The sequence below is a fragment of the Hippoglossus hippoglossus genome, chromosome 21 (genome assembly GCF_009819705.1).
Source record: "Hippoglossus hippoglossus isolate fHipHip1 chromosome 21, fHipHip1.pri, whole genome shotgun sequence".
Classification (NCBI taxonomy): Eukaryota; Metazoa; Chordata; class Actinopteri; order Pleuronectiformes; family Pleuronectidae; genus Hippoglossus; species Hippoglossus hippoglossus.
Window position 1 is genome coordinate 7,572,350 of NC_047171.1, and position 22,849 is coordinate 7,595,198.

At 42.1% G+C, this 22,849-nt stretch overlaps 1 protein-coding gene across 1 annotated transcript; it reads left to right on the forward strand.

Annotated features, from left to right (window-relative positions):
• Nucleotides 1–1,296: 1,296 nt before the first annotated feature.
• Nucleotides 1,297–22,424, forward strand: nxph2a (neurexophilin 2a). Its single transcript, XM_034573231.1, has 3 exons — nt 1,297–1,911; nt 2,048–2,198; nt 19,517–22,424. Exons 2-3 carry the CDS (start codon nt 2,154–2,156, stop codon nt 20,261–20,263), a joined length of 792 nt encoding a protein of 263 aa, XP_034429122.1. The 5' UTR covers nt 1,297–1,911; nt 2,048–2,153; the 3' UTR covers nt 20,264–22,424.
• The last annotated feature ends 425 nt before the right edge of the window (nt 22,425–22,849 follow it).

Consider the following 22,849-nt stretch of genomic DNA (forward strand, 5'->3'; position numbering starts at 1 on the left):
AATAGCCATATATACTTTCTGCTATATATTACATAATGCAAGTAAATTTACCTGAACTCTACATGGTCAAAGAAATTTGAGTTACTGAAATAAAAAGTCTTGTGAAAATTCCACGAGATAAAACATGACATCCGGATAGGAGCTGATCTCAAATGTTTAAAATTGGATGTATTGGATATGAATCTGAAAACAACTTTTAATGCTCATTCATTGGCTCATTTGGCTTCTTCATATACCTGTTCATGGTATGAGATGTGTGGGTGATCTAAAAATAACACTTCACTATAAGTCCTTCTGTTTATCATCTATAAGCAGATAGTAACACAATACAATGTAAAAATTAGATGTTTTAAGTGTTAATGTACAGAATTTGTCAAAAACTATAACTCACATATATCATAACACACAACTATTTATATAACGCATATTTATGTACATTAAAGAAATTAAATGTCTATGTTGTACATATTATTACAAATATATTTTACTGTATTGTTATTAATCAGCATTTTATAAAATGGAATCCAGTTGTTAACTAATATATTAACTCTTATATTAACTAAGTTTCTGTGTTAGAAACCATTTCAACACACATTTATATGCTGCTGTTTGATGTTAAACAGGGGGATTGAAAGTAAAAGGTCTATTGAGCCATAGAAAAAGAAACGGAAAGGAGATCCCTGCTCTCTGAACTGATTCCAGCTCAGCAGTTTAATCTGAAACATTGTGTCCTGAGCTGCTCTTCTAGTGTTTCACTGTTGACACTTGTACTGAACTGCATCAATGACTTCTGTCACTCAGCATTGAAAGCTCAAGTGTGGAGATGTTTCGCCCCCTGCTGGTTAGTCCTGCAAACAATCAGACTTTAAACTGCAAATGTTTGGGTATGAACAAATTAACCATTTCATTTTCACCGTATATGAAACAACTGCAACTCCCTTGCTTTCTCTGTGAAGTGGCACCTTTGCCTGTGACCACATGATGGCGCCAGAGTCACATAGATGGCCTCGTGTCCACAGTAGAAAGTCATGTTGCCTTTGTTCAGCCTCAGTCAACGTTTGACCTTTTCTGCTTCTCTGTACTTTGTGGTCAGGGCTGCTGCGTCAGCTGCTTCTCAAATGAATGAATCTCACTCACTGGGGTGTTTTTCACTTGCAGGACTCAAACACTAATGTGACTGTGTTTCCCAACTGGAAATCATTGTTGCTCTGATTAAAATAATTTAAAAAAGAGTTGTGTCAAAGTTCTGTATAATGCTACAGACCTACAACTACACCTGGTAAGGGGCAGCAGCCACGGCCACATTTGGGTGTAACGTTGGAGGTCAACGTGCCAAATCACCCAACACGGTGAGAAAGTGAGATCTCAGGTTTGGTCCCTCACAGGGTTAAAAAGAAAAAAGAAAAACGTGGACGTGCTGCTGAACAAAAACCTGATAACAGGCACATCAAGGCGCATATTGTCTCCAAGATGGAGAGAGTGAGACTTCACGAGTGAAATCTTTGGCTGTGACTCTTTGCATGGATGCGCGCCGACCTTGGAGACGCACGGCGGAGGATTTTGCGCACTGAAGTACTTTGGCTGAGGGGAGCGCACAGAGCGCGCACAGCCGTCTGACTGACTGCAGTCCTGACACCGGGAGACGGGCTCACTTGGCTCTACTTCACCGCGGTGCGTCGACGTCTCAGCATCGGCAACACGGCTCCGGACTGAGCAGAGTTCATTTAGGTTTGGGTTTGACGCACAATCTCAGAACAGTGAATGTAGACCGAGTCTGCAGAGAGACCCAAGAGTCCGAGGAAGACGGGGACGCGCTGAGAGGATTTTATGACTCTTTGCCCCAAAGTGGATTGAACAGGGATGATTCCAGTCGCCTCCTCCAACTAAGCGAGGTGTTGCCTTTGGAAAACGGTAAGAAAAAAGTTCATAGTTTTTGTTTTTTCAAAATGTCCCGGGGGGCCTCTCCCAAATGAAGAACCACAGGGGAGGGGGGGGGGGGGGGGGGGGGGGATTGGCAGCGATTTAACGTGGTGAATGTTTCTCGCAGGTGATCACTGCGATGCTCCAGCGGCATGTGCGTCTGTCCCTCTCCAAAGCTTCCAGAGAGGATTTAAGCGCCGCTCATCTTGAATAAAGTCGAGAAGTCACTGAAGATGAGTGCCCTGCAAACGCTCCTGCTTCTGGTTCTCCTGCACCAGGTGAGGGTTTGAGTCCCTGCAGACTAAACACGGACAGATCTGAAGGTTTTTTCAGACTTTTTACGCAATGCAAGATTTATCAATAACCAAATGATAATGAACTAAAATGATCGCCTTGAAATTTCAGGTGATTCATCAGCATTTTAATTCAGCAAATAAGGAGTAAGCTTCCTTTTTTATAGACCTGAACGTACAATCTGTTCATTAAAACAAGTATCTTAATGGACCTTACCAGCTCCACTAATGATGTGTTTTCTTATCTGAAATATTTAATTAAAAAAAGTAAATTCCAAATATCTGACTGCATTTAATTTGGTGAAATAGACTCTTTGTCAAATGACATAATATATTTACAAAACAACATGCACTTATTTATTTAATAAATAGCAACTGACTTAAACTTAATATTCTAACACTTTGACTTTTTCTTAGGACATTCAACCTTCTCAGGTACAGAAAATAATGCACGTAGCCACAATATAAAAAAACGTTTACATCACCTTCCTGCTTAATGAGCATTATCATAGTTTATAATTAACTATTCTGCAGCACTTATTATTTAAGAGGTTGAGTTAATGTGGTTAAAAATCAATCAAATTAATAGTCACTGGATATAAACTACAAACTGATGTGCAAGCTTGCAAAGTTTATGGTTCATTTCCACTGTGTGAGTGTTTTATTTTTTATTTTCATATATTATGGTCTGGGTGTGTTGGGTTTGTCATCCATTGCTCAACAACACAATGGAGCTCCTCATTTCTTCAACTGTATCTCTTGCATATTTGTGGTTAACGATCATTTTTCATTTACTTTCCTTCCATCAGGCAAGAACAAGGTTTAACCTCACGTGTCGAAAAAAAAAACCTTGACACCCGTAAAGTGTCATTTTAATTCTACATCTAAGTGTAGAGAGTGGAAAAAAATGTAAATAAATTAATTAATGAAGTGACAACCGAGAACACTGCGTGAAAATTGCAGCACTCACAGGTTTCCGTGGCCTGCATGTGCGCTTCCTCTATAATAACCTGTAACTGCAAATGTGATGAAACCGTGTCCCTGAGAGAGAAACTGTTAGTATTCACCAGATCCTGATTGTCTCATAAGCTTCTGGACGTAATCTTTTCCCACAGTCTAATTCTGTTTTTATTGCAGGGATAAGCTCTCCAAAGAAAGATCACAAGCTTTGTATAGGGAAATATAAAGGTTGAATATATGTGTGTGTTGTTTTTTTTTTTATCGTGATCATCCTTGCTTAACAGGCTTCTTGCCGTGATCACACCTGAGCAGAAAATGCCACGCGATTGAAGAAGTTCCTCACATCTGTGCTGTCGTCAAAGAGGGCTTCTTTAAAGATAGCCTTGAACTGTGCAGATGGAGCGGCAAAGTGCTGTCTGCCCCGGCTGCTGCTGTAATCAGCCCTGTGCCCATTGGGAGCTATACTGACTCCAGAGAGGGAGGGAGGAGAGGGAGACGGGCTGCGTCCCCGGAGAGGCTCTTTTCATTGGCCTCGGTGGCTCCCCTCCCAGCAGACTCACCCCTGTCTGAATGGGGACATATTGGCCCTTATCAGTATTCCCCCACCTTCCGTAGTTTAAAGAATGCTTGAGTTCCAGACTTGGCGCGGGCAGAAAGCGTGAAATATGTGCACAAAACTTTTTTTTTCTCAGTATGTCTGCTTAATAGGAAAGTTTTGAAGACACTGCAAGGTTTCAATCCAGGGACACTAGTGTCACAGGCTGAACCTCAGACAACTAAAACCATCAGGACGGAACTGTAATGAGGACGGGTTTACATTCCTTGTTTTTTAATCAGAGATTTCGGGTTCTGGAGCAAAAGGCCAAATCGTCCAACAACAAGAAAACCCAAACGCTTTTCTCCCTCTTGCGTCTTCGCACGCGCACGCATACACTCATGACATGAATCAAATTGGTGAAAATGCATCCCCGGCTCCCGGCATCTGTGCCATACCCCAGGGACAAATAAGAGGGTCACAGCCATCCTGGGAGAATCCATTCTTCCTCGTGACATCTGCTGCAGTTATCCTCTGTGCAATGACAGCAGAACAATGTGGATGGCTTTGAGAGCCGCACTCTCTGCCATCTCCTCCCTGCTGGTCCAGCCCTGCCTCTATACGCTCCACTCCACAGATTGCATGCAGGGAAAAGGGCTCTTTTTGTTTGTTTGTTGGGATTAGGAGTGAGAAGACGCTGAGAAAGTCTATTGCACCACTGTATCTTGTTGCAGGGGTGCAGAGCTCTTTGGAAATGTGGCCCGTGCCAAGAGCGTTGGAAGTAGCTACCTTCTCTGATACTGTAAACGCCGCCCAGGGTCCGACACGAGCAGGGGAAGTAAGCAAAGGGTCTTGATAGAAGGGCGTGACGCATTAAAGAGACAAAGCTTATCTGGTTACTGGTAAAGCTGTACGTGCCTTGTCCTCTGGATCCGCCGCACGCCCCGAGTTCATCCCTGTAACTTTGATGTGCGCTGATTTAAGGGATTACAAGTCATTTCCCAGAGGATTTAGCATTAATTTCAACAGTTATTTATTTCACAGCATATACAGCTACGTCATGATTTATCTCTTCATCCGTCGACGGCACTAGAGACAAGAGTCTGAATTGGAATTGGCAACATTTTGTGAGCTGCTACATTGTTGTAAAATTCTGGCAAAGGATTTGTATTTCCTTCTTCCTCACTTTTTGTTTCTCTGCAGTGTTGGAGTGAGACAGTGAGGCTCTATGCAAAGTCAAAGGGGGGGCTCTGGCAAGGACAACAGTTTTATCCCTGTCTTCATAACAAAACACACATTCTACATAAATTCCCTCTCTACGGGCTCTTTAACCCCTCTCCCTCTTCCCCACGCTCAATTAGGTCTGGGTTTTCTTTTTGATTATTATTTATTTATTGTATATTTAAAGGCAAATAACACTGGGAAAGTGTAATAAAATGTACAGTGGGGGGGATTAGGAGCGGCGCTTTAATCTCACGCTTCTGATAATGCCGCATGGGCTGATTGATTAGTTTTTCAGGAAGCTTATGTCAGAAAAACCTAATCCGTCTTTGGATTGTGCCAGCCTTGTAAGGTTTTCCGCGCTGCCACTTTATCATGGCAGCGAATTACAGAGCTGCTGGGCTGTGATAAGGTCCTCGTCTCTTTTACAGACCCCACCGCCCAGCCCCCTGCACCCCTTCCCGCCTCCCCCCCCCCCCACCCCACCGCCCCATCCCTCCTTTCCCTCTGGACAAGAAAAAAAAGAAAAAAAAGAAATGTGTGTTTATATTCTTCACATCCCCTGCTCTGCCTGGTCCTCGCAACCTCTCTCAGGATTTGCCTTGTAAGAAAGCTGAAGAGAGAGGGAGAGGGAGAGAGAGAGGGAGGGAGAGAGGGATGGAGAGAGAGAGAGAGGGAGGGAGAGAGAGAGAGAGAGAGAAAAAGAGTGGAACTTAAGTCTTCAAAAACCCACCAGAGAAATTGGGTGGAGAGAGAAAAATGAGAGGAAATGTCAGGCGGACCCGAAGAAAAAAATGTTCTGTGGAAGTGATTAAACATGGATTGACGGAGCAGAGGGGCCTTGTATGCATGGGCTGCCCTCCCAGGAATCATTTCGGAGCTTACACGGTGCTGATGTGTATCTGTTCTCATATTGGGGTCACAATCTCTCTCGCCACAGGGCCCGACTAGATAATCCCTCATAAACAATACTGTCCGTGGCATTTGCCGTCCTCCGCCTGCATGTTGTCTCAGACCTCTTAAGGAAAAGGTTGTTGTTTCCGCAGGTTAAATCCCTCAAATGTAGCTCGCAGCCACTCCAACTCGTGTTGCCTGTATTGAGCCCTGGAGCCTGTCCTCCCCTTTTCCCAATCATCAGTCATAATTGCGTGCGTGCTGACAATAAATCCATGATAAAGGTCTTGGAATGAAGAGAAAGAAGCTCCTGGTGATTGATAGCTGTGACACAATTGCCCTTTGCATTGACAATAACCCTAATCTGGCTGCTGAGTGGACCATTAAAGATTAAAGTCAAAACACTTATGATTACTTTCCCCGAGCATCTCTTGTGATGTGAGCTCTTCGAGATGGAGTGAGGTGCCGAGCGGCTCTCTCGCATGAACTCACACCCCACTCCGGTGGCTCCGGTGCTGGAAACATTATGTTTAATACGATGTCGAGTCTTCCTGATCTTGGTCCACAGCTATGAATTTTTATGGAGCCATCCGCAGCCCCGAGGCGGCGTTAGATCTGGAGGCTCTGCTACCTTATAGCGTTGTCATTACCGCTCTGCAGGGTCAGAGTCATCCAGCAGCCTCTGATGCACAACCTCGATGTTTAGCAGCTCTTTTAACTCCCTGCACTGCTCTTTACTGCTGTGCTGCAACAAAGCAGAACGTGGAGAACAGCTCCTCTACAACAGGTATTTTGTCTCTATGCGTGCGGCCTGAGAAAATCGTGGTATCACGTTTTCTTTTATTCTGTCACATATTGCAAAGAGTTGTTGCGTTTCTGTCGCATGCAGCCGAGAATTCTCCATTTGCGTTTGAACTGCCAACCTCAGGAATAAGCTGTGTAATCGCACAAAGCCACCACCCCAAAGTTTCTGCAACACTTTCATATTTTCCCAAACACTCTGACATATGAAGTTCTTAATAACCACCTGGTTGCTTTTTGGAAAAGGAAAATCACACTCTACGTCAGAGTGCAGGGAATGATTGACCTTTTTAATTAGGAAATGCGTTGCTCTCCTGTAAAAAGGAAAGGTGTGACAGCTTTAGAATATGTACAGTAAATCTCCTCGCTGATTATTCTCAGTTTTGCGTTTTTCCTCCTCTGCCTCTGGGCTTTGAGGCCCCTCTCTCTTCTTTTCCTTTTTTCCAGCTTGTCATTTTCAGCCCTAACAAAGCACTGTCAGCTCCCTTCTGTCTTTGTATATTTCTTGTGAAGTAACTGTCTTCAGAGCTACTCAGAGGAAAATGAGGCAACGTCTTTCCAACTCGTGTTTCCTCTTCAAAGGGAGCTGTTTCTGTGAAATCAGCCGCGGCGCAGTCGGCTGCGAGTGCGGGAAAAATGTTTTCTCTGTCAAATTTAGTGGACGCGTGTTTGAGCAAATCAAGGGGGGGAAAAAATCAAACACTCGCACCATTTGCAGCACGGATCTGAAAAACAGGGAAAATGTCAATAAAAAACAGCGAGGGAAACATTTATATTATGCCTTCCCGAGATATATTAAGAAAAGCAGTATTGATTTGAGAATAACATACCACGCGGAGGAGTTTTATGAGCATGAATACCAAAGTACAAGGTGGCCTGGTCAAGCCAATGATAATTACACCGGGTCCAACATGATTTGTGGAATTATCCTCCTAAATCCCTGCTATCACACGTATTGAGGTGTGCTGCAGGTGTCAGGAGCCAGCGCAGGAGATGGTGCTTTGACCATGTAATGGGATTGTGAAAGTGATGATGTGTTGAAAGGTAACGCCTGTCTAAAAGTGAAGTGTTCAGGGCTTTGCTGCTGTCACATGTGGCAGGTGGTAAGATAACACAAGTATCCAGATTACCGAGAGGCTCTCGTCCCACAGCCTCCGCTCGCTCTCCATCTTGTTGCCTGGCGGGATCATTGTTAACACTCTCGGAACACCTGACATCATCGCTGCATTTAAATTTGCCACACCGAGCCGCGCTCACTTGCATCCCACCTTCACCCTCCTAGGCTTTGCCATCAGCGTATGTGAAAAATAAAATGTCTGTGATCTCCAGCAGGTAATTCAAAAACTCACTGGTGCCACATTAACTGTGACTGAGTTAATGCAGCGGTACAATTTAGATTTCTACTTTTATTTTATTTCAGTGGATTTGGATCAACTGTTAATATTCACAAACATTTCTCACTTTGCCGTCAATTCTATTTCAATTCTTATTTTGTCAGAGCCGGATTTGTGTAAATAAATTATTAATTTACAGGTATATTGGATTATAGATTATAGAATTTAATTTGTGCAACTGTTCAGTATTTGCATTTTATAGTACTTACATTTGACCTTAATATAATATTGCTGCCTCTATGCAAACACTGTAGTTTTACTACAGTCATTTAATTTGAAAGCTACAGACACTGGTTACCTACTTGAGATTTTGAGTATGAAACCTTTAAAAATATATAATTATTACTAATGATTATCATTATCTATACATTTATAAATATAATGCATGGCTCCAGTGAACACACACACACACACACACACACACACACACACACACACACACACACACACACACACACACACACACACACACAGATTTACATACACATTTGCATGTATATATACATGTATACATATGTACACACATTTTCAAAAAATATATGCGCATGTATATACATACAGATAGACATATGTAGAGAGAGAGAGAGAGAGAGAGAGAGAGAGATACTTATAGCTGTATATACCTAATTAGCTATCTCTTAATGATGTGTAATAAATATCCAATAATAATTATACTAAAATAATGATATTTCTGCTGCATAAACGTATAATAGTGTTTTAATGTGTGGTATTCTACTTTTGCTTAAGTGAAGAATTGTAATATGTTTTTTGAACTTCATTCTTGAAGAATAAGACCATTATTCCCTGCTGTTATGGAGCCTCTGTCTCTCCTGGTAAATGTTTGGAGGAAACACCTTGGGAGAACATGAGTGGTCAGAACCTCAGAACCACCTTCACCTAAACCAAGAAAAACAATGCTGCAGTTTTAGGTTATAATTTACAGACAAATATGATAATATAGAGTCAAGAGCATAGAGAAAATACAATATAATGAAATGCTACGATCACTGTTCACGTCTGGCTTTAATACATCAACAATAATACGACAGCAGTGCGGTGTTGTGTGATATTGACACTGGTTTGCTGCATCAGGCCGGAGATCTGCATCCAACACAGGTCCCTGTTAAACTGTAGCTGGTTTAAATTACATTTCAGACTTTTCTTTTCTTAATACGTTTGACAAAATCACTGACATTTACTTTTTTTCCCCGTTAGAGAGAAAGCTGATATAGGTTACATGTAAACTTAAAGGTGACTTGAGACTAGTTGCTATGTTACGAGGTTTTAAAGGGCAGGCCACGGAGTAGACTTGATCATTTGAGAGCTCTTGTTAGGAAACAGGAGACTGACACTCATTAGAATTCAAACAAAACATGTCAGCGAGGTTGGAGCTAACTGTAGTATAATGATATAATATTATAAGGAAACACTGAAGCACGTTTCTGCTTTGGCAGCTTCCACACTGTAGCCGAGGTAATTGTGTGTGATTTGCACAGTTGAGTGGCTCGCTTCCTGTAGGGAAACACTCTCTAATGACACCAAATGTTTCAATATGAAGGTCCATACAAACCGGCGTGCAAGTAAAACTCTGTTAAAGGGCAACAAGGAGTCGCAAGGCCTCATTGTCAGTCAGAGGAAGAACCTAAACGCCATAAACGTGACTAATGACTCGCGTCGTGATTTATGCTGATAATAGAAGGCGAGCAACCTCAGACGACGACATAAGCAGTCAGATGATATTTTGCCACAACACTTGCCTAAACCACTGATTGTATACAAATCGTCGCGATCGCCAATTGGTGGCTGGCCGCTGTATAGGTCGTAAATCCCGCCTCCTCCACGTTAGTGAATGGGAAATGTCAACGTAAAAAAGAAATCAAATACATTTTTCTCAAAGATGGTTTCTGTCATTTAGGTAGTTCTCACCATACTCATGTATGTGCTGTTTTATTTCCTTTAAGTTTGTTTCTAATTAGTTATTTGATGCTTTTTAAACTGGGTGAAACATCATGATTGACAGCTGGGACTGAGACTTGTGATTGGTCAAGCCCATGTATCAGCGGGACCTCTGTGCCACAGCTACATCCCTCTGATGGCTACTGCACAGACTCAAATGTGCAAGATGGCAGCGTTCGTATCAGGGATATTTGGGCTTCATTTCTGGATAGTGGGAGGAAGTGGAGATGCGTCGTCCATTTTAATATACAGTCGATAGCAAAAACAGGTCCTCAAACAACTTTCATTCACTTAGATACCATAATGACTATAAGAGCTCAATATGTCCATAATTATTTGTGTCAGAAAAATGACAACTTCACAGCGGTGCTCATTGAGAACTGAACTGATCTGCATAATCCCAATATCTTGAAGAGGGAAGTGGGCAGGACTCAAAGTTGCTCCTTATATTTCTCCATAAGAGAGGTCAGGGGTCGTGTACAGCCTGGTGACAGTGGCAGACATACAGTGCCTTGCTCAAGGACAAAACTTTAAAACTCATCAACAGCCAAAATATCTGAAAGAAAACAGTATATTTTTACATTAAAAAAAATTACCTTATATACTTATACTGTACCATAAACCATTTATTTATTATTTGTAAACTTAATAGGGGGAACTTAGAAGTAAGTGTTACTAAAAATTGCTGTACCTGTTTTTAATCTACACGATATATTTCCTGGTGGCTGTTTAATTTCCAGGCTTGAATTAGACTGTAATAAAAATATACGACACACCTTGTGGAGTGGAGAACGTTTGTTTCCTAAGTGGCTGCAGGAAAATTGAGCTCTCAACTCTGAGCAACATGAAAACAGCGGCTGAAACGGAACTAATCAGGTGCAGCAGCACATTGTTTATAGGTAGAATCCTCACAGCGTGTGTTATGCATAATACCTTTTATGCATTATAATGTTTCCCCTGCCATTAAATCATTGTGGCCACAGTTTGTAAGATAAATCATAATTCAGTGTGTGCTCCTATACCAAAGTGGATGTGGAGTGTCACCCCCCCGTCACCATCAGCACCTGCAGAAAGTGCTTAGACAGTCACACGCTGATGTGGTAAAAAATATAGGGAGCCCATGACACGAGTTTTAGGCCTTGTAGGTTGTCGGCATGACATCTGTACAAACACATATATATTAACTAGGATGGCACTCAGTAGAGCGCGTACCGAAGCCAAGACCCCCCCCCCCCCCCTTGAATTCAATCAATCTGCACCAAATTTCACACCCTCACCCTTCCCTGAATGTGCCTGACTTTATTAATCAAGGTCCAAGAAGTATTCCCCGGAAAAAATTTGAGAATTTCACAATGTACCATATCTCACAATGTTAAACAAAGCGAAAATTTTATTTCTGTATCCGCACCCTCGTCCGGATCCGTGCCAAAATTGAAGGAGGTTCTTTTGGCGTTAGGGTCACATCCCATCCTTCCACTATTTTTAATGAAAATTTGTTCAGTGCTTTTCGCTTCATCCTGCTGACAAACAAACTAGACCAAGGCCCAACAGTCACCGTTAATTAAATCAAGCTGCGCCAGATTTCACACACTCATAGAGTTCAGTTCCATAAATATGCTTTTACAAAATTAAGATCCATGAATTATGTCCAGAGAAACCAAAATGTGAAAATGTTGAAAAACACTCTACATAGCAAATATTGAAAGTGAAAAATCCGCCCAGTGATCCAGATGTGTAGTTAAGTTTAATGATCCTTCCACCGGGTTTCGTGGAAATCTGGTTAGTTGTGTTTGTGTGATCTTGCTTCCAAACACACAAACAAATACACAAACCAACCAACAACAGGGTGAAAACACAACCTCCTCGGTGAAGGTTATTATTGCATATATTCATGATGTACTGAATCAAAACATACAATTAGAAAATAAATACAATAAGGCTGATGATTAGATTCCTGCTGCTCTCAATATTCACCTGGAATAATCTCGAGTATGTCGATGATGAGTTAAGCCACAAATTCAATATGGGATCTTACAAGTGTTAAGATATTAGAGGCCGTAGTCTGTCTCATTCTCTCAGAGGTCAGGTGGTAATGGCCTAAAGGATTATACTGGAGGGGAGTAGATATGCTATATGCACACACACACACACACACACACACGCACGCACCCTAACCGTAGCCTGTGATTGGTAAGGTGCCCCTGGTGTGGATTTGCTGTTGCGATCCACCACAGTGCTGAAGCCCCTGCCATGTGTTTCCCTGGACAGCCTCTGATTAAAAGTGATGGCTCTGGAGCGTGAAGCTGTTCCAGCGATCAGAGCACCAATCTATTCTTCTGCAATGTGTAGACTCTCGCTCCGTGCGGCCTATGCGCCTCCAGGGCCTTCTTTCCCGGAGCCGGCTCTGGGTGTGAATCATTACAAATGATATGCCTTGTAACATCAGGTGGATGGCAGGGGAAGGATGTGGGGCGGGGGATTGCAGGCAGAGAATTGTTTTAATGCGAGCGGAGCAGCTTGTCATGTTAGGTGCTCGAAAAGCAAGAAGCTGCAGTCAATCCGGGCTCTGCAACAATCCGTGGTCTGACGCTGTAGCTGCAGCGAGCGGCTGAGCTGCTCTAATGTGGCAGGTGTTCAGTAGCAGTGGAAGTATTAGGAGAGGCAGGGGCGAAGCCGGTGTAATTTCCGTGGGACGTCCAGATTTTTTACTACGTGGAAGCGCATCAAGTTAATGAAGCTTCAGACACAGAAAATTAGCAGAGAAATGAATTGCACCACCAAAGTGAGGTCAATTTGCACAGATAAATCCATGAAGAACGGTGGAGTGCATCATTGGAACTGCTCTGCCTGCACCGCTGAGCAGGTTAATTGCCCATTTTGTTTATTGTGAGAAAGATGCCTGAAACCAAATTTCCCCCCGACGCATATCCCAACCTTATGTGCTGGGGAAAGAAAAAAAAAATCAACTATGGAAAGCTCCAAAAACGGATTATTTTAGCACAAGGAGCCGAATAATGAAGACGATGCAGGAGACGTTCACAGAGAAGAAGACGAGAAGAAACGGAATTGCAGATCTCAGATGATGAGTGGGGGGGGGGGCACACAAGTCAGCCATTCCAGGTTTAGAGAGACTCCCATCAGATTCCAGCGTTGCCCATCAAAACACCACTGTAGCCTCGCCCGCGGCCCAGAACCCATCACAGCCGAGCGCAATGTTGCCCGGCTGCTCGGTGCGAATGCATTTTAACGGCATCTCTTCAGATGATCCAGAAGCCAGATGTCACTGGCTTCTTAATAACTTTCTAGAGGCTACTTGTGGTCACCGTGGCAATTACCTTTATGTCAGGCTTCTAAAAGATATGTCTACCCACGGGACAAGCAGACAGCCAGCTCCATAATGCTCATTACAGACGAATGTCGAGGCCGGTTCATCCAGACTCGGTGTGTGTGTGTGGCCCCGGCCGCTGTCAGTATTGAAATGCCACTAATACCTGAGGATAGTATAGATTTACACGCCATTAAATCAAACATACAGTACAGGTGCCGCAGGGACGGAGCCTGTACGAATCGTCATCGCTCTGCAGCAGGGACATTTGTGCATGTTTTTATCAATCCTTCATTTTGTCAGGAGGATCTTTGAAAAATCACAAAACGACAGTAAAACATGAAAAAAAAATGTAAAGATGCAAATACAGTTTTGCTTGAACACGTAGAGATGTGAGGTAAAGACTATTTTAAATTAGAAACATATAAGACCTTCTACTTAATATCTGTAAAAAACCCTCACTTCAAAGCCTTGAATCAGATTTTATGCAACATTAAGAGATCTAGAGGAATAATTGCATGTGAAATAAGATCAAAGGCTAGAGATGTAAAGGTAATTTACCAAATTCTGCCTCCGTATATCAGTGACGTGTATTTTCCTCAGTGCCTCCGTGTTTTTGCTTTAAGGAAACTCAACTCAGTTTTCCCAGTTTCTGTGCTAACATACGAAAATGTTAATGTTAATACACTCTGACTTTTTATTTCAAGAACTTAATGAATACAAATGTGAAAAACATGCAAGCGTCATTGAGGCAGTGACTCGTACCTTAGCAGATTTCTCAGCTTGCAAATGCTCTTTGTAAACAAGAATTTCAATCACTTGAAATAGGAAATATCATTCTCCCTGGAGCACTTCAAGTTCTGCTGCTTTGCAGAACCTTGCAGGAAATCATGTTTAAAATCGAACCAAGCGATTTTCATTGATGTTCGGATCAGGGAACTGCATGTGAGGGCTGAAGTAGTTAATGCTGGATTTTGGGATTTGCTTTGGGTCATTTACTTTCCAGACTGACTGCAGGTGGTTTACATCCAGAATTATTTGCTGATGTTTAGTGGAATCCACTCTCCTACAGACTGTTTCCTGTACCACTGACCCCCGCTCCTCAAAGTAGAATGTTTCCACCTTCAAGCTAAACAGTTGAGAAGGTGTTCATTTTACCAAACACACCTTTGGTGGTTGTGGCACAATTTCACCTTCGTCTGTCAACAGCACTTGTTTCCACAATGACTCTGGTTTTTTGTGGGTGTTGTTTTGTTTGTCTTCAGAAAGTCGAGGTTTGTGATGAGGTCAGAGGTCAGGTTACACTCAGCTCAACCTTCCCACAGCTCCTTTGCGGTCATATGGAGGTTTGGCTTTGGCTTCCTGCTCAGCAGATGTCCTGGTCAGGCAGATAGTGCCTTGATTTCCACAGTTCCCCTTCACTGCCAATTCTTAACGACATTTTGGACGGGCGAGAATTCAAGTTGGAAGTGCAGTGATTCCCTTTTATAGCCTCTGATGCTTCATAGAGGATTTATCGACTCTGGAACTGACATCAGCTGAATATTTCTAATGGCGATTCTTGACCTTCTTCATCTACAAGTCAATTAAACCAGAACAAGTTGATGAAACTCTCAGGGTTTTACAAGCAGAATTCCCAAAATGTTTGCACATGCAAAAATTACTTAAGATGTTAATATTTCAGTCTTTTTATTTGATGAATAAAAAGTAGCTGTGCGTTAACATTTGAAAGCTATTTTTTTAAATGTCTGTTTAAAGGGGCAGCATTTACTACAAAGTAATCATGAAATTTTATAGTATCAAATGAAGACACTTTTTGCTGCTGATGCTGAGACAAATATTTGTATATATTGAGTTTAGTTTAACAAGGTCTTTTATTGTAAAGATATTTTGGCTGAGAGGTCTGTAAATGTGGATATTAAGGATTTGTAATCAAGATACGTGATGAGTTGATCATTCTAAAGTGGAAAAATAAACTCTCCTGTTCTGTGTGGAGGACAAACAATGTGATGCTGACACTGTTTCGAACTAAAAACACAGTTGTGGCATTTCAACACTGATTTGACAACATATGGACTCACGCAGATAATTCTGTGATCAGCTCACATTGGTAGGTAATATCAGTCTTGCTCTCATGTAGCAGAGATCCGCAAAGCTGCCTTTTGTAATGATGACAATACCAATGTTGGGCTAAAATATGACATATCAATATATATGTTTTGTACACATTTTTTTAATTATGAATCATGTTTTTTTTTTATCTTACTAACTAATTAATATTCCAACTGCCTTAAACAATTGTTTCAATGATAGGGTCCAAAATCTTGTATGTGCTCAATAGTCCTTTATTTTAGTTTCAGATAAATTTCTTATTTTCAATTCAGACTAAACTTAAAGTATTTCATTATTAACTGGCCCTGAAAGTGGAGTGAAAAATGCAGTGTCCGTGACACAAGTATTGATTTTGCAGAAAGTCTCAAAATGTAATAAATAGCCTTTGCTGATGAGGTTACTGAGGTACATTTTATGGTTCCAGTGATATTGATGATTAAATGTAAGAAATCTCAGTTTCCTTCTCACAATACTGTAAACTATGGAGGGTTCACAGGGTTTGGTCTGAGAGAGAGAGAGAGAGAACATTAACTGGAAATGTAAGCAGCTACAGTATAAAAACACCTGAGTCACTTTTTCTCTTTTACTGTAGAAGGCCATGAATATTACTGACAGCATTTATAATTCACCCACCTTCATGCTTACCGCTGTGTTACTTTTATAAGGCACATGTAGCTGGGGAATACAGCTGTAACACCAGGTTCATGCACCTCTCTGTGTTTTTGTTCAGGACTTACAGGAGTAAAAGGGAAGAAGCTAGTCACTTTCCCTTTTTGCTGCAGAAATGAAGTCTGGTGTTTTCAGCTCCATAAGTCTGCCGTTATTATCATAATAATGTCTTGTTTCAAGTCGCCCCAAAATGCCTCTAGCACAGCAGCACCGATTAAGAAATCTTAATTAAGCTTTTGTAGACTCTCCTTCATCAGACCTTGCCTCCCTTTTTTTCCCCCCCAAAATCGTCTTGTTACATAAAAAAAACTGATTCTTTTCGTCTGTTTTCAAGAGACACCACTTCCGACTAAATAAAGGAAGTGTGTGTGTGTGTGTGTAGGTGTTGCATGTGTGCAGGGAGACAGGGAGAGAGAGAGAGAGAAACCAAAGCCTGTGTGTCAGTGCAGGCTTTTTAAGTTCCCAGCGCTTCATCTCTCTCGGGGCATTTTAAGCATTAGATATCCCTCCGCTGATCCCCTTGTCGTCACGGCAATTTTCCCAGTTGCTCATCAGACTTAAACTCCTCTCTCATTTCCATTATAATCACCCTATACAAGGCTCACCTGAGATTTACACTAAAAAAGAAACAAAATTCGGGGGGTTTCACCTCTGAAGAGCCACGCAGCACGACACCCTATGTGAAACGGATAGAACAACTCGGGAAGGGTGCGAAGACAAGTGCCACGTCTTCCCCTCGCTCACAGCGGTGAAGAAGCGTTTCCTGTCGGGAGCCGGCAGTCACGCCGATTTTATGTTCACAGTCGCTTCCTTATTGTGACGCTGTAATGGTCTAATCAAATCAACAGCTGAGCTCAGACAAGGTATTACTAAGTGGAGGTATCAGTGGGGAATACGGACTCTGGAATCGGTTGATTAAATGACTGTGGACGTGATGAGCTATACGCAGGGGGACATTGTTACGGCGTTGCCTCATTCATCCATGTTTACAGGGAGCTACTGTCTTAATTAAGCGTCGTGAGGGCTGATGGATGGGTCAGACTCATTGTCCGTTGGAGACGTATTGATTTCACATTACATATCCAGATAGCCATTACGTTCTGCTTAGGAGTGAGGACCGTGTGGGACACGAGCAGCGCAGTGAGGGAAAGGACATTGCACTGCTTGAAATGCACGTGGCACTTTAACATGTCAAATGGAAAAGATTTATATTAGAATGTGAGTGCAAACAAAACAAATAGTGGCTGACAGACCTAGTTTGTTGGCTTTGTACACACGGGCCTCAGTTAGGCTTACAGCTAAATTATAATTAGTTTGGAAGTAGTGCGCAGCAGCTCAGTGAGAATTCAAACAGCCGCTGCTCTGTGCTTCTCAACATCTGCTTCTCTCAGTGATCCCTGCAACCGGGCCCGGGGAAAGCCGCCACTGCTAATTACTAATAAAACTAGCTAAGCTCATTGCCGTGAATTATTAAAGCTTTATCTGAAGTGGACCAGGAATCGCTCCTGAAGCCAAAAAGGCTTTGAGGTAAGAGCAGGGATCATAGTTCATTGCTGCATCTGGATTAGCACTTATATCACATACTTTACCCCACACCACTGTAGAAGCGGATTTCATTGTTGGGAACCATTATAAGCCAAAGTTCATACGCACGGTGCTATCTAAAAATAGCATTAGTGGACTGAGACCGGCTCACGTTTAGCTCAGGGGATTTTCAATGTCATGTAATCTGACAAGTCGTCCTAAAATATTAGGAGCTTTATGCAAATATGAGCTCTTATGGAGTTCGTCAGTGCGGAGGAGCTACTGGTGTTTAGTACTTTCGTTTTGTGGAAAGTTAAATTCTCAGTTATTAAGCCATGTTACACAATTACATTTGATGCCATGTGGTGTAGATAATCAACCGCATTCAGACTCCTTCGACCAACCTCATCTCCACTCTCCTCCCTCCAAGTTTGGACTGTGTTGTAGCAGGTTCATTGGTTTGAGTGGAAATTGTTAAGGTTGTGTAGTTTAATAAAGATCCTACAAATCAAGTTGTGGCTCATTGTGTCAGTACTGTGGTGGTGACTTCAAGTCTAACTGATCACCTTAACTAAATGAAAGGAGAGAGTTTTGAATATGTGTCGTAACTTGTAGAGATTTAAAAATATATATATAGAGAATTTACAAAATTATGATTTTTGATTTTACAGGAGTAGTTCCAGTCATTTAGCTTAGCTTAGCGTAAAGGCTTGATACAAAGGGAAAGATCGTCAGGCTTTGTCTAACGATAAGATTTAAACTTGAGAGCTTTCAATGCGATGCTGGACATTCTGCTTTTTAAACTTTGGAAAGAGCTAAACGAGCTGTTTCACCCTGTTTCCAGTCTTCGTGTTAAATGTCTTATGGCTTCAGCTACAATACTCCAGACATGAGCAGCATTATTCTCCTCATCTAACTCTCTGCAACAGAATCAATGTGCATAATCCAATAATGTCAAACTATTGCTTGGACTTCACTGAGTAGATAACACTATAGTGGAAATCGCATATATATGAAAGTTGGTGATTCTCATTATAGTGATTTTTTAAACCAACTTTTCTGAAGTGCAGAAAGTTCAGAAAGGCAACTTGATTCCTTTACTTCAAATTCTGATCAGTTATATTTATAGAACACCAGATCATTACACACGTTATCTTAAGGCATTTTACAGAGGAAGGTAAGGACCTCACAATATAATGGAGATAAACCACACAGTCCCCACCATGAACAAAGACTTGGCAACAACGCAGAGGAAAAAACTTCCTTTAAACAGGAAGGAACTTCAGAGAGAACTCACAAGCGAGATAATAGAAGGAAATTCATACATTTTATTGTGCCAGGAAATCAAGTGGCCGTCCTGAACTCGTATTTTCAATGTCAGATTTCCGAAGCCTGAGCAAATCCTTCAGCAGTCGGTTTCAAATGCAGCATCTGTTTGAAGTCGGGTTTTTTTGTAAAGCTTTAGTTACCAAAGATTTCTTTTCCCCAGAGGTACCATTGCTGTGTTCAAGCATTTCCCACAGTAAATCTTTAATCTTTTAAAGTTGTTTAACAAGTGGGTGTTCCATGTTCATGGTGGTTTTTATTTTCTTCCTCTCTCCCTCTTAAGTGCTGTAGAGATATCCTTCTTTATCCCTTGTGCTGATCCTATGCTGTGGTATTTTGTTTTACAGTGCAGTCACCTCGGACAAGTTGTCAGTCAGTGTGAACACTGGTGTGATTTGTTGCATTTAATGATGTTTTGTGCCAGATTTACTGTCCATGAAATGTACGACAGCCCGTGTAAACTGAGCTTTATGGTCTTTTTTACGAACAAACAAACAAACCGGAAAACTGCATTGCTGGATTTTTCTTCCTTGAAAAGGTGAAATTAACGTTTAACATTCTTTCATATGCTCTCTTTTCTCTGTAGGTCACATGCAGGAAGGTGCATGGAGGTGCCACAGAGCTCATCGAGTGGGGAGACGGCAATAACGAACAGAAGATTTCTCCCACGGGGGCCAGCCCACGGATCCTCAACCCCCTACGTTTGTTTGCCAAGGGCTCCCCCGGGTTCAAGAGTACCATGAGGGAAATAACCTATTTACAGAACATGGAGGACTTTTGGGACTGGTTATCTAACCAGACAGATGCTCAGGGTGCACAGGCCAGAACTAAACGCAGGCCCATCGTCAAGACCGGCAAGTTCAAAAAGATGTTCGGGTGGGGGGACTTCCACTCAAACATCAAGACTGTCAAACTCAACCTGCTGATCACGGGGAAGATCGTGGACCACGGGAACGGCACTTTTAGCGTTTACTTCCGCCACAACTCCACCGGCCTGGGCAACGTGTCAGTCAGCCTGGTGCCGCCCTCCAAGGTGGTGGAGTTTGAGATCGCCCAGCAGTCCACGCTGGAGACCAAAGACACCAAGTCGTTCAACTGCCGCATCGAGTACGAGAAGACAGACCGCAACAAGAAGACTGCACTGTGCAGCTTCGACCCGTCCAAGGTGTGCTATCAGGAGCAGACGCAGAGCCACGTGTCCTGGCTGTGCTCGAAACCCTTTAAAGTCATATGCATCTATATAGCCTTTTACAGTGTAGACTATAAACTGGTGCAAAAGGTATGCCCTGACTACAACTACCATAGCGACCAGCCTTACTCCTCCACAGGGTGACCTAGCGGTTGTTAGTGTGCATCGACGTTTTGTTTTATCTTCAAACATGTAAATGTCAACCTCTAAGCTCCCTGTCCCGAAATACCTAAAAACCTGAGATAAGTTTGAGGACGTGCAGCTTAAAATTTCGGGATGGATTTGCCGCATTGCTACAAAACTTTTTGTACACACTGCACATGTAAACACTTCAGATAGTTAGGTGTCCAGGGACCTGGGAGTTAGGGGTTGACTTGGGATTCAGAGCTAGCTCCCAACACTGAGTGACTCCTTCCCATCACAACAGCACATGTTCTCTATAAACCACAGGTATAATTAGTACGCTGTCCAGATGTTTCCTTCAAGGCAAGACCATAGGCACGCAGCCTCTCAGTTGGAAGAGCATCTCTGCCAATGAAGCATTGATGCCAGCGTTATCAAACAATTCCCTCACCTCATTTAAACAGTCAGTTACGGGGTGAAATATTACAAGACTCATATTAACAATTACAATACTCAGACAATTGAATCGTTACTCATTAGTGCATAAAGTTGAGATATCACCCATTTGAGGCATCACTACTTTTGACTGATAAGTCAAAATGATCTCTTCATTGTCTTCAAAGTGGAGCTCACATCCAATTGTACCTGTGAACACAGCCCAGGCAGGACAGCCTCTTTAATATCAGATTAGTTTGATTAATGGGTATTTTTTTCAAGTAGCTCTGAATAATTAATACGGCCTCACAACCTGTCTCTTATCCCTGCGATCTGTCTCTTCTAGGGACTGAAATCAAGCAAACTGATCCACTGAACCAAATTTAAGTGAGGCCGAAAGACAAAATAAATTGACCCGACAGATCTGATCAAAAAGCAACCTGAAAGCATGACCATCAATACACAGACATATGTAGGTACCCATGTATGCTGCCTTGTTTGCTTCTCGAGAAATGTGTTGGGTTTTTTCCTCTGCTACAATCGTCATAAGGCATGTGTATGCTAAACTAGCCTGAAATCTAACATCTGTGTTTGCAGGATGCACTTTGAGGCATCAGCCTGCCGCGCGGGCGCCACAGTGGATTAATGTCGGGAGAGGCGGGGGTGGCGGGGGTTGGGGGGGTGGAGGGGGATAATTGCAGGACAGGTGGATTTAGTGAGTCTGGCAGACAATTATCAGCACTTTGTCATGGTCCTGCCACAAGCCCTGACATTACCTGTCTTTAATAGGCTTTAATTAGCCTGGGAAATTTCATTTACTTAACACAGGGAGTGGAGGAACCAAAAGCAAAAGAGAAAAAAAAAAGACAAAAGTACAGAATCCGTCTGGAATTTTAATGAGAAGTGGGACTACTCGATTTGAAAATGTCAGACATTTCCCAAATGTACAGCAGGCTTAAAACTGAACAACTTCTGTGTAAAAGTGGATAACACCCCGTCTCGTAGTAAAACGGTTTAATGTGCTTTGACTTTGCAATTACAAAAAAAAACACATTTTTAAAAGGTTTTGTGGAGAACCATCAACACGTTAAATGCCATAAGTTGTTGTTTGCACACATCCAGAGATTAGTCGAGGGCTTTGACTAATCACATGGCAATTATCTCCGTCAGTTTCTTTATTCGCTGTACCTCATGCCCCCCCCCCCCCCCCCCCCGTCTGCTGTAAATGACCCTGTCACACAACACATGTGGTGAGGTGTATGGATAAGGAAATATTTAAATCCGAGTTGATATATGTTGATGTTTTAGTTCTACTCCTTTGTGAAAATGCTGTGTATTACCGTGTAACTCTAAAAACTAAACGTGTTTAATTATGGCTTCAGAGTAAATGATGTCAATTTGTTCTTATTTTTTTTTTCCAGAGAAATATATCAATGAGTATACTGCTCCTTATTTTTGGTGTTTGTTCAGCATCATGTAGATAATCATATTTATTGCTACTAGTCATAGATTGCTTTGAGTTCCATTTTTGTAATCCTTGCAAATTGGTCCTATTTTGATTTCTTGCTTGCTTAATCTTGTTTTAACGGTTCCCCTGTAAAATAGAAATGAGCACTGCTGTGTGTATAGTGTAAGTACAAATGTTCATTTTGGAATATTTGATTTCATAGGGGGTTAACTTTTGTTAAAATGGAAATTGTAAAGATCAATTCAGGTTTTTATGGCATTAAACCTTATTTGAACTGGGCTCACTGCGTATTGTCACACTGAGTCAGCTGCAATCTGTCGGCGTTCACGCTTGTCTCGTTTCATTCCTACAAGGACTTCTCAACAGGATAAACACGCCATTTTAAGGGCTACATTTCAGTGTAGCTTTTTAATGGGCAATAAATCTATGTCCACAGGCGTGGATGATACCAGAGGTACACCTCAGGGAGCACATCCATTTTTCTGCAGCCATCGGGGACAGGGGTCTTTTCATTCCCTTCCATTACTCTTATCTGATCAGGGTGAGGCGCCCACTCCTTAAGGCATCAAGTCACACCAGGCTCTCCTGCCGCCGCATCTAAATCCTTCGAAAGCTAAGAGGAATGTTCACATACATTTCAATTTCCCTGATTTTCCAGTGGTGATATTAGTAATTATTAGACAATCAGATAATAAATGACTTTC

Excerpts from the sequence above, each read along its gene's own strand:
- nxph2a (XM_034573231.1), top strand. The coding sequence starts at position 2,154 with ATGAGTGCCCTGCAAACGCTCCTGCTTCTGGTTCTCCTGCACCAG. Across the intron at positions 2,199-19,516 it reads TTCTGGTTCTCCTGCACCAG|GTCACATGCAGGAAGGTGCA; the intron begins GTGAGGGTTTGA and ends TTTTCTCTGTAG.